The sequence below is a fragment of the Fukomys damarensis genome, unplaced genomic scaffold (genome assembly GCF_012274545.1).
Source record: "Fukomys damarensis isolate Sample0158 unplaced genomic scaffold, DMR_v1.0_HiC HiC_scaffold_16, whole genome shotgun sequence".
NCBI lineage: Eukaryota > Metazoa > Chordata > Mammalia > Rodentia > Bathyergidae > Fukomys > Fukomys damarensis.
This window is the reverse complement of record NW_022900928.1, coordinates 132,737,920-132,751,649: the sequence shown is the minus strand read 5'-3', so window position 1 is coordinate 132,751,649 and position 13,730 is coordinate 132,737,920. Positions and strand designations below refer to the sequence as shown.

At 46.1% G+C, this 13,730-nt stretch overlaps 1 protein-coding gene across 3 annotated transcripts in view; it reads left to right on the top strand.

Annotated features, from left to right (window-relative positions):
- The window catches only part of Iqca1 (IQ motif containing with AAA domain 1), a 125,196-nt gene that overhangs the window by 16,301 nt on the left and 95,165 nt on the right, over window positions 1-13,730 (top strand). For all 3 annotated transcript variants that reach the window (XM_010626120.2, XM_010626119.2, XM_010626118.2), the window contains 3 exons: window positions 50-241; window positions 1,430-1,501; window positions 10,756-10,961. In XM_010626120.2, the coding sequence (XP_010624422.1) occupies window positions 50-241; window positions 1,430-1,501; window positions 10,756-10,961 (470 nt within the window). The remainder of the gene's footprint in view (window positions 1-49; window positions 242-1,429; window positions 1,502-10,755; window positions 10,962-13,730) is intronic.

Here is a 13,730-nt window from a genome sequence, read left to right as displayed (position 1 = left end):
AACATGCCTCACAGGATGTTTCCTTATAGATGTATCCTATGTCTTGCAGAAAACCACTGTGAAGGCAATGCCCTTGGAAGAGGCTGTTAAATTAATCCAGGTTGCTGAGAGGGCCCGGCAAGGTCGCCTAAGAGCGATATTCATGAAGCAAATCTACCTTCAGGAGTACAGAGCAAAGCAAGCCAGGATCCTTGGAGAACAAGTAGCAGATGCTGGGGCTGCTGCACTCCGTATTCAGAAGGTAGACACTCGGGGCTCACTGGAGGCCAGACTCCCACACGGCCTGAGGTACACTCTGGCTGGAGAAGGGGAGTCCTTCTTCATGTCGTACTTCAGTGGAAGTGATCTAGTCAATAAATTCCCAAAAGATTTACTAAGTTATCCTGGAGGAACCACTAGCTGAAGTTGGTCATGTTTGAAATTTTTATCCCAAGTAGCTATTAAACACAGGCATTTTATTCAAATATTTTTAAGACCATTTATACTCATTGGAAAGAATGTTGGTAAAGTTCAGTGAGGAAGTAAACCCCTAATGAGTTTTTTTAAATGCACGCAGGCACAGATGTGTGATTGCAGAAGGGAGGCGCAAGGATTCATAGCTGACAGCTCACAGAAAAGTTTATCCTTTTAAAACTTGCAGCGATCCTAGCTGATAGACAGAATACCACTGTTCCTTCTCAAAGTGGTCGTGTCTCCTCTTCAGAGGGGCACCGCAGATTTGACCCCATCTTTTTGCAAAAGAAGTCCAGGGTTGCTTCTGGGGAAACAAAGGAGATGTGATAATCATACACCTTACAATTAGGGTTGAGAGAAAGTGAGTCTAAGGACATGCAGTGGAGCTGGAAGATCAGAGTTCTGTCCCTAATTATGTCTAATTGTGAGTGAGTGAAACAGGCAGGAAAGAAGGATAGAAGATAATTTTCTTTCGAGTTTCCATGGGGATGTAAAGTTTTAGCATCCAAGTTAAAAGCTGGTGATGCATAATTCTTAGCATGTTTCCCCACTTTACTTTGGAAATTTTTCTCTTAAAACCATGAAGAGAGCCGAGTGTGGTGGAGCATGCCTGTAATCCCAGCACTCGGGAGGCTGACGCAGGAGGATTGCTGTGAGTTCGAGACCAGCCTGGGCTACATAGTGAGTTCCAGGTCAGTCTTAACTACATAGTGAGACCCTGTCTCAAAATCACCTCCCCCCCAAAAAAACCATGAGGCACCCTTAGATCTAGCTCAGTTCTGTGATTTGCCCTTTCTTTAAAATTCTTTTCCTGTGATCCCAGCAGAAAAAAATATCCCACCAACACATCTGTGCCTGCCTGGAGTTTGTGGTCACTGGGGCAGGTGGCCTGTGCGGTTTACACAAGGAAAGCTGTGGATCACGTCTGCTTTACTCCTGTCTCACAGCTAACAGACAACCCTGTATTTGGTTTCAGGTTTGGCGAGGTTTCCATCAGTGCAAGAAGACGGAGCGAGAGCGAGAGGAGGAGATGGTGTTCCTGGGAATGGTGAGTCCCTGTGGGCAGGGTCTGGCTTCTTCGAGACAGTGGACACTGTAAGATGTGCGTCTTCTCTGGATGCTTTCGGGGAGGAAAGGAAAGCAAACTGGGTGACTTGAAGTCATGGAGGTCTCGAGAGGAGAGAGGCCACAGTGGAGGGGACCTGAGAGGCAGTGCCGTACCCTTCCCAGGCCGGGTGACAATAGCAAGCACTCTCTGCTTTATCGGGGCTGAGGGGCTCAGGAGTGTGTTGCGCTGACACAGTGGGCTCAGGTGGGGTGCGGGGTCATCTCCATGGTGATCACTGAATCACAGCTGGGGGGTGTATTGTAACCCATCGCCGCAGGGCAATGTCACCACACACCGCAGCCCAGGCAATGCCCCTTGGTCCCCTCACAGGCTGTGGCTTGGCGCAGCCTGGCTGTGTCCTCTCTCTGGGTCTCACAGGGCTGCCGTGCAGTTTGGGCTGGGCTGATCTCATCTGAGCTGGGAAGTCCAGTGTCTCTGTCCAAGCTTGTGTGGCTGTTGGCAGGACTCAGGCCGGCCTAGCTGCTTTGCCAGCTGTTGGTTGACGAAGCGAGCAGCCCCCTGTGCATGGCCAGGGCTGGGAGAACAGGACACTTGCAGTCTCTCTGGCCAGCCCAGAAGCACCATCCCATCCCCTCTGCCCTGTTGTGTGGGTTGGAAGCAGATCAGAGGCGCCGCTCACACTCGGGGGAGGCAACCACGTGAGCGGACAGGACCAGGACGCAGGGCACACCACAGGGGACAGCCCCAGGGTCTGCCTCGTGTCTTTTCACGTCCTGTCCTTGTCCCCTCCTTTCCCTCCCCCTCCATCTTCTAATCTCCAGAAAATCTATCTCCCTTTTTCCTGTCATCTGTCTTTTATTTTGCTCTTTAAATTTTTTATCCTTTGGGATTCTCACATAAGAGAAGCCATGTGATATTTAAACTTGTGGGTCTTGTTTATCTCACTTAACATGATGGTCCCACATTACATCCATTTTTCTACAAATGCCTCAAGTCTGTCTTTCTTTAGGGCAGAGTAGTACTCTGCTGCATATAAATACCACCTTTATCCGTGAATCTGTTGATGGACACACAGGCTGCTCCCAATATTGAGCTACTATGAGCTGTGCTGCTATAAACATGTGCATGCTTGTGTCCCTGTAAAATGATGTCTTCAACTCTTTGGGGAAGACACGCAGAGGGAGCATCGCTGGGCTAAATGGAATTTCCAGTTTTACTTCTCTGAAGAATCTCCATACTGACTTATCTAGTGGTTGTGCTAGTTTGCACTCCCACCAGTATAAAAGAAGGGTTCCTTTGTCCCTGCAGCCTCGCAGCATTTGTTATCTGATTTCTCCGGGATGACAGTTCTTTCTAGAGTAAGATGAGTCTCCGTGCTATTTTAATCTGCATTTCTCTAATGGCCAGAGATGTTGGGCATTTTTTTTTTCATGCACTACTTCACCCTGTGGAAGCAGGAAGCGGTGATGGTTGCCAGAGAAATGGGAGTTGCTGTTTCCTGGAGACAGAGTCTTAGCTGCCAAGGGGATGGCGTTCGAGAGGCCAGTTGCGTGACAACGTGAATGTAGTAAACACTAGTTAGCTGTGTACTGAAAAACGGTTAAGATGGTAAATTTTATGTCATGTGTTTTCTTTAACCACGTTTTTTAAATTTTTTTAAGTTTTATTAAGGCATTAAAATGTGTGTTGACATCATTCTGTGTAAATCTTGGCTATTTGCTACTGGTCAGAAAATACAAACTAAAAGTTAAATAAGAGACTACTGTGTTCCACAGACTCCTAAGATGCCATTCTTTGTGAGATGCATCAGTATTAAGAAAAAAGATGCTTCTGAGTAAATGAAGACACACTGTAACACACAACCATCCCTATTTTGGATGCTTCAAACTGCAAAATATGTGTGTTTTAAAATTGGTGCAATGGAGTAAATTGTATCTGTCTTATTAGCAAAACTAAGAATGCTGAAAAATTACATTTACTGGGCCACAAGGATTAGCTCAGTGGCACCACTCCTGCCTGGCAAGCGCAAGGTCCTGAGTTCAATCCCCGATACAAAATATATATATATATTATTATTGACAAGATCTGATACAGATCCTCACAGGAGATGAACTGAATTGACTCAGCCTCTCTGAAAGCCATTCAGCAAGATGTAGCAAGACCCTAAAATATTCATGACCTGCACCCTCCACTTCTGCCTCCGACTCTGTGAATCATCAGGAACAGAAATCTGTGTGTGTAGGAGTTCTCAGTGTCTGTGCACTAAACATAACTAATGATAAGAAAATGGAAATAATCGATCCCCTGCTGTAGTAGGCGTGCAGTTAAATAATTCATGGTGGCCTCACGTAATGGAGTGGTCAAAATAACATATATATTATATATTCTCACTGAGTGAATGAACCCAGCTGTATACATTCAACAAAAAAAAGAAAGCTGCCAAGCTTGACTCGAGCTCATGTTTTCATGGGTGAACTTTGAAAGATTTGTTGTTGTTGCTGATGTTGTTTTTGGTAATGGTCAAATTGTACTTTTTTAATTAGAAATATACTCTTGTAAAAGTAAAGGCAAATGACAGCAAAATATTACCCATTTTCAGCTAAAATCTCTAAATTGCTTGGTCTTATGAAGAGGCAGGTGAGTACCAATACAACATTATTTCCCTGCCCAACATCCTCGAGAGCTGCTTGTGAAGAGTGCAGTGGCAAAAACATGTTCAGGTCTCTTTTTCTACTTCAAAAATTAAATTGGTGTCAGAAGGTCCCATCCCGGGTCTTCCAAACTGAATGTGACATTAGCACGCACATCTCACTTAAGTGTCAACGCTGCTCACTGAAGTAAATTCCCACTCACTGTGTCTCAGGCTCCATTTACCTGTAGCTCAGAAACTACCAGCCAGGGACACAGTGATGGCGAGGGCTGCCATCTCTCCACGAGGTGTTGACGGCCGATGCCACGTAAAGACACAATGACCTGTTCTCAGGATTTGAATTTTTCAGTTTGACTGTCATTTATATGTGCTCAGCTCAAATGACAGCTGTTGCAGCTTCTCAGCAGTACAGTTTGATGGCGTAGAGGGGATGGATAAGCTTGTCTGTTATGTCTCCACGTGACTTTCTTCGATATGACTTTTCCCGCAGTATGTGTCCTCTGGATATTACATGTTCTGTTGAAATTTTACACCACTGAGAAGTATATGGATTCAATTTTTAAAAGAATGTTATCTGCTGTTCACTCGCTGGTGACCATAAAAAATCCATTACCCCTAATCTAAGACATGTTTTCAATTGAGTAGATTTTCCACGATATCACTGATTAAGATAATTCCTGCTCATTTTAAAATTTCATTTTTCCATTAGTTCACTTTATTCTATTATACCAATGTGAAAAACATCAATTTATCTGATCAAAACTGTACTTGTATCTTCATGAGCCTCTTGGCACATTTTCAGCAGGGTCTCCCTAGTAACAGAAACCAGAATTACAGCAAGAGACATCGTTATACTGTGCCTTCAATTCCTGACCTAATGTTTCCTTTACCATTGTCATATAAATGACTTTTTTTGATATTGCCATTTTAAATATTTATATTCTAAAATCTACAAAGGGAAATAAATAGCACTCTAAAAATTCGTGCGCAGTTATTTTAATTGGCAGAGTCAATGGAGTGGATCGGGGAGAAGGAAAGTTAATGAATGTAATACATTTCGTTCTCTGGACCGCTTGGAAGCAATTTGTCTGACAGTCACGACCATCGTGTATTTTATGTTCCTCCAAAGCGATTGGTGCTTGTATTATAATGAAAAACACTGGGGGACACTTATTAAAGAGAAGACCTGTCACTCCTGTGCACATCCACTGAATCCTGAAAGCACCATAAAGCCCTGCTCGCTGTCAGAATCTGCCGTGAAGCAAGCTGTATTCTAGATTACTTTTTGGCCAATAAATTTGCCTTCTTTCTTATTAAGAAAGACCCTCCGGTACAGGCGGGGGCGCCCCTGGGACAGCTCCCCCTGTGACCCACCATGCACAAGGCACCTGGGGTCCCTGGGATCCTGCTTGGGGACGGCTGTCAGCGCCACATAGGCGGAGGATCTAACTCTTTCATGGTCACACTTGAATTTCAACCAGAATTATGTAGGCCAGGCCAGGCCTTTCTTCATGTTCGGCTCTAAATGACTTTCATTTCCTTTCCTTCCTTCTTTCCTTCTTTCCATTCTTTTATTCTTTTTGCAATACTGTGGAATGAACCCAGAGCTATATCCCTAGCCCCTCTCTATTTTTTGAAAAAACATCTGAGTAAACCACTACATTTCCCTGTCTGGGCTTTAACTTTCCATCCTCCTGTCTGAGTCTCCTGGAGTGCTGGGATCACTGGCATAGGCCACCATGGTGATATCTGATTGTTTCCCCCCAAATTAATGAATTTTCAGTCCTCAAAAGTAGATTTGCCATGACATGTGGAGTTTTGTTTTGTACTGCTTTGTTTTTCCCGGCCCTTTCCATGCAGAAGAGCAGCCATGCCTATCCTGGGGAGGGCAGCAAGCTGAGGTGAGCACACAGCTCCCTGCACCCACCCTGCAGGCGTCCCCCTGGTGGGTGCTGCCAAGAACCTGGCACTTGAGGCAGCCATCGGGACCTAGGCCAGGCAGTTAGACATGTGTACTTAGAGGCAGGCAGACACTGGTTCAAAGCCCGACTCTGCCCACGCCAGTGCAGGGACCTTGAGGGCCACACGTGCTGTCCCTGTGAGCCTCGGTTTCCCCTCATGTGAGGTGGGCAGTGCTGTCTGCATCGCAGAGCTGTCAGGTGGACTTCAGACAAGATGCTAAGCAAAGGCCACGCCTAGAATCTGAGGTAGGGTGCACCTTCCCGGATCAGTGGCTAGTGTTACCTCGGAAAATTATAATTTATTCTCACAATGATCGAATGACCATGTAACGGGAAAATATCAGGCAGTATAATTTTTGCGTGTAACAAAACACAAATGTTTCAAATTAAGGTCTTGTGTAAAAATATATGTTCGACGGATTTCAGAATATAAAATCCCATGGCATTGTTTGTCTACACTGCTAAAGCCATGAACTGAAGCCATACCTGCCAAAAGCATGGTGTGGAGAAGCCCAAGAGTGAGTCTGGCCTGCAGTCACCCTTATCCCACAGCGGGGACACCTAGAGATGCCCAAGGTGACTGGTGCGGCCTCGTGTTTGCAGCAGGAAAACATTTGTAGTCATGATGAGTGTCCCCTCCTGGCACAGACGCTGTGGAAGGTGGTGGACACCTTGGGCAGGGGTCAGAATCCGAGAGAGGCACCCAGAATGGTCTTTGGGAAGCTCTAAAGTCCACTTAGAGAGGCTTCAATTGGAATACAGGAAGTCACCGTTTTCTTTTCTGTTAAGTGGAATTTTACAGTCTAGTTCCCTGAAAACCTGTGGTTTGACTTCAGTTCTTTTTCTTTTTCTTATTATTGTTTTTTATCTTCTTCTTATTATTTTTTCTGCTTAATTCTTGGCCTCCATCTGCAGACGGTGGAAGACTGAATGACAGACAAAGGGTTCCCTTCCTGGTGCTTCCCTTTGTCCCTGGCCCTGGGACTCCTGTGTGTGCCTCAGTTTATCTCCCTGAGGGCCCCTCGCAAAGTCCCACATACAGCAAGCAGAGACACTCTGGGCCAATGACTCTGGGGCCCATGCACCTGGGTTCAGCCTAGGGCCCTGTAGATGGGCTGTGCTGCCTCCTCCTCCCTCTACAGTGATTTCTGTGATGCAAATACAACACACAGGTGCAATAGGATCTCAGCAATGTCTGCACAAATCACTACTGCGCTTATAAAAAAGCATGATCTGGGGCACCCATGAGAAATCACTTTCAGACAAAATATTTTAAGCCAGACAAAACCATCAGCAAGTGCAAAAAGGCAGCAAAGGCAGAGATGCCAGAAAGCAATGCCTCGGGCCCAGCCCCAGTCTGTCACCTCGCACTGTGACTCCGGGAAAGTCCCTGGATCTCGCTGTGCTTCTGTGTCCTCACAGAGAAAATGAGTTAGTCCCTGGAACCACTGAAAATTGTGCCTGACAAACTGTAAGTGCCCTCGAAGTGTTCATGTCAAATGCTTTTAAAGAAAGCAGCCCCAAGAACGCAAGTAAAGCCTCCTCCACTAACCAGCCACGCGCTCCACCAGGCACCTGTGTATTGCGCTTGCTATGTAAGCAAATTTTTTAAATACTAAAAGGATTTTTTTTTAAGGAATGAGGCCTTACAGGCTAGAGCAACTTTTATTCTTTGATAGTTTGTACTTGCTAAAACTGGATTCTGAAGGAAAGATTTGGCCTGACTCTCTGTGAGCAGAGAGACAAAGGGAAGCACACAGCTCTGGCTGGGCCCCATCAGGGCTGGTGGGTGTGTCGAAGCCCAGATGCTCACATGCAGATGTGGGACTCCATAAACTGATTTCCATGAACTGAGCAACACAGCCCTTGGCACAATCTTGAAAGGGACTGGCAGAGGTGCGGCTGGTGTTCAACAGGAGCCGTCCGTGTGCAGAACCCGGCCAGAATCAGCACCCGGCTCTTGTGCCTGCTTGTGAATTCCAGACACTGTGCTCCCGGGCTGAGGGCTCCCTGATTCTGCAGCTGCGCAGGTGGAGATGGCAGGAGGTGGCCCCTGCTGGGCTCCACCTTTCCCTTCCCCTGGCCAGTGTTGCTTCAGAGGGTGACAACCTGTCCACCCAGACAAGCTGCTCCTCTGAGAGCTGCCGGCATTCCGCCACTTATGTGCAAGTGTATTCGGACCGGGTAAATGGAACAGGCTCCCCTTTGGACAAAGGTCCATTTTTTCTTGCTAATTTGCACAAAGATTTCTAAAGACAAAGCCCATCAAACATTAGATAAGCATTTTAAGTTAATGGGCCATGTCGTCCTATTTGCCCACAAACTCAGGGACTGTCATCTGATGTCCTATTTTCGCAGAAACATCAATTATTAATATGTATATTTTTGCTGACAGAGGACCTTGCTACAAATGTAGGTTTCGTTATCTTGTTCTGGGTCATTAACCGTGGAAAGCTTGTAAATATAATGGTTTATTCACATGGGAAGCCTTCATTAAGATGCATTATTCTACAGCTGCTGTACCACAGTAGATAGTATATTTCCATGTTCTCCAACTGCTTTTAATATTTGCAATTTTAAATGAGTTGCTGTGTATGTGGTGAGTTAACAAATTTTAATTCCATGTGACCAAAGTTGCTAAAGAGGTAAAGATGTGTTAACCAGAAGGAAACGCCGCTCATTGAAACGGGGCCTAAATGTGTCATTGCCTTTAAATTCAGACAGAGCTAGAGAAGGAAGCCACAAATGACCCAAATGTGGCTCTGCAAGAGAAGGTTGACATGAAGCAGTGTGGCCAAGTATGCCCTCTAGATGGCATAGCGTGGAGACACAGCAGACAGGGACCCTGCGGAACTGGAAACTTTACAAACATGGAATGGCTCAGGAAAGACTTCCGTTCTGAGCCTCCCTTCCTGCTTCCATTCACTGGGATCCTCATGCCCTCGTTGCTACCTTCAGAGAGGAGTGTGAGCATGAACAGGGAGATGTGGGATTCTAACTCGTGCTACAGGGACATCATCCCAGAGCCGTCCCTGTGGAGCAAACAGGAAATTCCACAGAGAGCTGAATATTTTCTCCTTCACTCATAGGTCATAGAAGTGTTAGGAAGTCTGCTGGACACTTCTTCTAGAGTAATGGACAGGACACAGATGCGTCCCCCACTCTTCTTTCATTTGGGACCTGGAAGGAGAAAGACCCAGCTCAGATGCAGCTGTGCACACCTCTGAAGGGAATTTGCAGATGGCACCAGGAGCCCAGGGTTCCACGGAACCCATGGGAATGGCGGAGAATTGTGAACTCTGTGTGCAACTCTAAGACAGTGTTGCACCCTCTATAGAGGCAGAGAAACTTGGGGCATTTGTGGCATCTTCATAAAAGCCGTCGAGTTTAAAGTAGCCCTTGGCTTTTGGAGATTGGATAAAGAAGATGTGGTTTTTCTATAAAATGGAATACTACTCAGCCATAAAGAATGAGAAATTAGATTCAATCGTAGGAAAATGGATACATATTGAGGATATACTCCTAAGTGAAATAAATAAGTCACACTTGTGTAAATACCAAATAATTTCTCTGGTGTGAATAAACTATAATAGTACATAAGATCCTAATGAGATAACTGACATTGTGAAATGGGAAGAAAAGGGCTAAAGGTGTAGGGAAAGTAGGAAGGGTAGGGGGAAGGTAGTAAGGGAAAGAAAAAAATAGGAGAAAATGAAAAAATGGAAATAAAATGTATATAAATGGGGAGGGGAGGAGGGGGTGAAGGGAAGGTAGGGACAAGGGGAAAAAATGAGAACCAAGACCTGTCATGTAAAGGTACAAGATCCCAATAATGAATGTACCTGTACTGTATACCTAAAATGTACCGATAAACTCAATGAAGAAAAATAAATAAATAAAAAAGAGTCCATCAAAGTCTGAATTATTGATTTCTATTTCATACATTTAAAACATAAACACTGAGAATGAAAAACATTCCTGGAAGATTCAAGGATTGGATTTTATCTCAGTGACTTTTAGAAAAGCTCTGCTTTCTATAGTGTGGAATAATTTTTTAAAGCTTATAGAATGTATCAGTTAGATTTCTAGCACTATAACAAAACTCAGTCAACTTTTTAAAATAAAAGGTATATTTTTAATGAAAAAGCTAAGTTTTATGCATTTCAGTCCATGATTGATTGGCCACAGTGACTTTTGGCGAGCCAGCATGTGGTAGCAAGAGCATGTGAAGCAAAAAAGGTTGAGAAAGGGGCTCAGATTCCCAAATCCCCCTTCAAGACCATGCTCACAATGACCTAAAGACCTCCCACTAGGATTCACCTCTGAAAGGTTCAACCACTTCCTAAGGGCACCACGCTGGGGATCAGTCATGTAACACAGGGGCCTCTGGGGACTTTCAAGCCTAGAATATGTATTTTTCAGGCTAAGCACCCCCTGAGTCTGAGGACTCTTCCCTCCCCACAATGGTGAATCCATTCTTCAAGTGCTCCTGCGATCTCTGATCTCATGTTCTGCATATACTTCTTACTTCCAGAGAAGATATGGTCACACTCAATTCACAGCTGATAATTTTCACCAGATCTGTAGCTGATCTTGCTCAAACTTTCTCTTGCTGTTTTCAGAACCCCCCTCCTCACTTTGATGAAGTGAGCCCAACAATGAAGCAGGCCGAAAGGGTGGGCCACCTGCGGAGTGAGACACAGATGAAGCACGAGGAGCGCTACAGGGAAGCCCTGGTTGCGATCAAGAGTGACCTGCAGCTGATTGAAGGCCCAGACATCAAGGAGAGCCTTCAGGACCAGATCCGGCACTGGTTCATAGAATGCAGGTGACCGCGAGCTGCGTGGCGCATTGGAGGGGTCCACGGTGTCCCCTCTTCTCTGGCCGAGCTTGTCCTGTGTTGAAACACAGAGGCTCCTGGTGTAGAACAATGAGGTTTCTCAGCTTCATTTTAGAAACGTGAAATACCAAGGCTAGGAATTCAGAAATGAAGTCTTTAGTGAAGTGTTTTCTTGTCCTGTTTTTTTTAAAAACAGGGTCCGTGTAATCCACATAGAATGGGTAGGGGGCACAGCCCCAGAATGGAAGAATGTCACGGACAGTTCTATCTGAAAGCGTAGGAACAGCAGCGACCGGGTCACACTGCCCTTCCTTGTCAGGACCTGCGGGCTGCTGCCAGAAGTGCTCAGTGCTGGGCCCTCTCTGTCCTGATCCTTGAGGTGGCTACAGACTCCCTGGGCTGGACATCTGGCCCCAGGTCCCCTGAGATGATAGGAGTTCTAAGTGACATAAGCTTTGCATACAAGAGCTGGCTTCCGGGGGTGTTTTCCCTGGCCACACCTTAGAAGCAGCACTTCTAGGTAGTCTGGATAGCACCACTTCCAAGTCCACTTGACCTGATCAGTCCCAAGGGAGAGGAAGGACACTTGGCCATCTGTCGAGTGGACATTGTGTGTCACCTCAGGTCCCAAGCTAACTAATGCTGGCCAGCTCATAAAGAGCAGGAAATTTAACGTTGGCAATGGAAAAATCAGACTTGTTCTCAAAAGTGAAAGATTTTATGTCTGGGGCGGGCAGGCCCTGAGCTGGCTTCCAGAGACCCAGTCCTCAGGTTTGACCCCACCAGGCCACACACTTGGAAAGAGGGAAATCTGACAGAAGTGATGACCTCTCGTCTCCTTCTGGCTCCAAGCCCTGTCCACACCACAAGCATGGACTGGGCAACAGACCCTGCCCGCCGGTCTTCCCTGCTGGACACTGATCGTGGCTGTGAGAGATGCCCCAGGGCAGAGTCACCCAGTGGAGTCACATCTGAGCCCCACCCCACAGAAGCTGTGATGTGACTCACATGTGTCATTTCTCGCCACAAACCTCTGGGGTAGCATGGCATCCAGTCCGTCTTTACTGCCATAACTCATGACTGCAGCCAGGGGCGTTATAAACAGTAGAAGGTGATTTGGCCCCTTGGTTCCCCTTGCAACTCTTCACTTGGTGCTGGAGTCCCAGCATTCACCCCCTTTTTGCCTGAAACCCTTGGAGGAGGAGGATGGCCAGGGACTCCATGGGCCCACCCTGTCCCTCCACTCCCCTTTTGCACCATACCCCTCAGTACCATGTTGAGTTCAGAGTGAACACAGTTCCCTCCCTGTTTCCTCCCTGATTCTCCCAGCTCCTTGCTGTGCTCCGAGAAGACCCTCACTGTCCTCCTCCAGGCACAAACTGGGGTCCTTGCTTCCCACAAAAGCGCTGTGAAATTTGGGCGAGTCATTTCGCCTCTCCGTGCGTCAGTTTTCTTGTCTTTGACTGAGGGCAGGAATCACCCCTATATGTGGGGTGTTCAGAGCCCGCATGTGCCTGGGCCTCTGCCTGGATACCACAGCCCAGCCAGCGCCGTGCCAGGCACTGAGGAGAGGGGACTGAGCAAATTCAGTGCGAGGTGTAAGCAGGGGCATGGTTGCCATTCTTGACCAACTCCGTAATTGTGTCTGGAGAAAATATTCCTGGGGTGGCTTTGTGCAACTGCGATCACAGAGATTTAGGCAGGAAAGCGTTGCAATTAAGTCTTTGGATCAGCACACGTCAGTTTATCACATAAAACTTCACTTTGGCAGTACTGGGGATCATATGTACTATGGGCATGAGTCTCTGTTATCAGAAACCTCCCCTCTTTGCTCATGTGTCAGAGAATAGGTATTGGAAAATATGTTTTCTATAAATGAAATGGCTCTTTACTTTCACATGGACATTTTTAAGTCGAATATGTTATTGAGTGACAAAACAAGGCCAAAAACACCATACTTGATTATAGCCCCACATAAGTTAAAACATATGTGTACAGCAGTCCCCTTGTCCTAGGGATATGTTTCCTGACCCCCTGTATTTGACTGAAACCACAGATAGTACTGGACCCTGTTATGGTAAGTTTTTTCCCTATATCTACAGACCTACAACACAAAGCATTAAATATAAGTTAGGAGTAGAAAGAGAGTAACAACAATAAGAAGATAGAATACGCATAATACTTTCTGCAATAAAATCCCTGACATCACTACTCTTGAGCTTTGGGGACATTATTAGATAAAGTAAAAGGTACCGAACACAAACACTTCTGTACTGAGAAAGTACATCTAGTAACAGACTGCTACTACGTGAGAAACGGGCAGAGCTGTACAGCATGGGTGACAGACCCGGGATACCCCACCTCCCGGTAGTCTGGAGCACAAAGCGGGATTTCACCCCACACGTCCCAGTAGCACACGGTGTGAAACTGGTGAATTATGCATTTCCGGAATTCTGTGCTTAATGCTTTTCAGCCCGCAGTTGACAGCAAGTAAGCAAAGCTGAACCACAGAAAAGAGAACTGCAGATAAGGAAGGGGGGCACCACATGCATAAGCACATCTAACCTACTGCACACGTGTGTGCACACCCACACCTTCTTGAGAAAGGCACTGGGAGCCAGGGGCCCGGCCATCCTGGGACGGGAGGGGTTTACGGTTTACTTTACATTCCCAGTACCAGGGGAATTCTTTTGTTCCAGTGTTATCTTTATAACGAAAACCTCAATTCAAAATCTATTCAAGGAAAAAGAAAGAAAG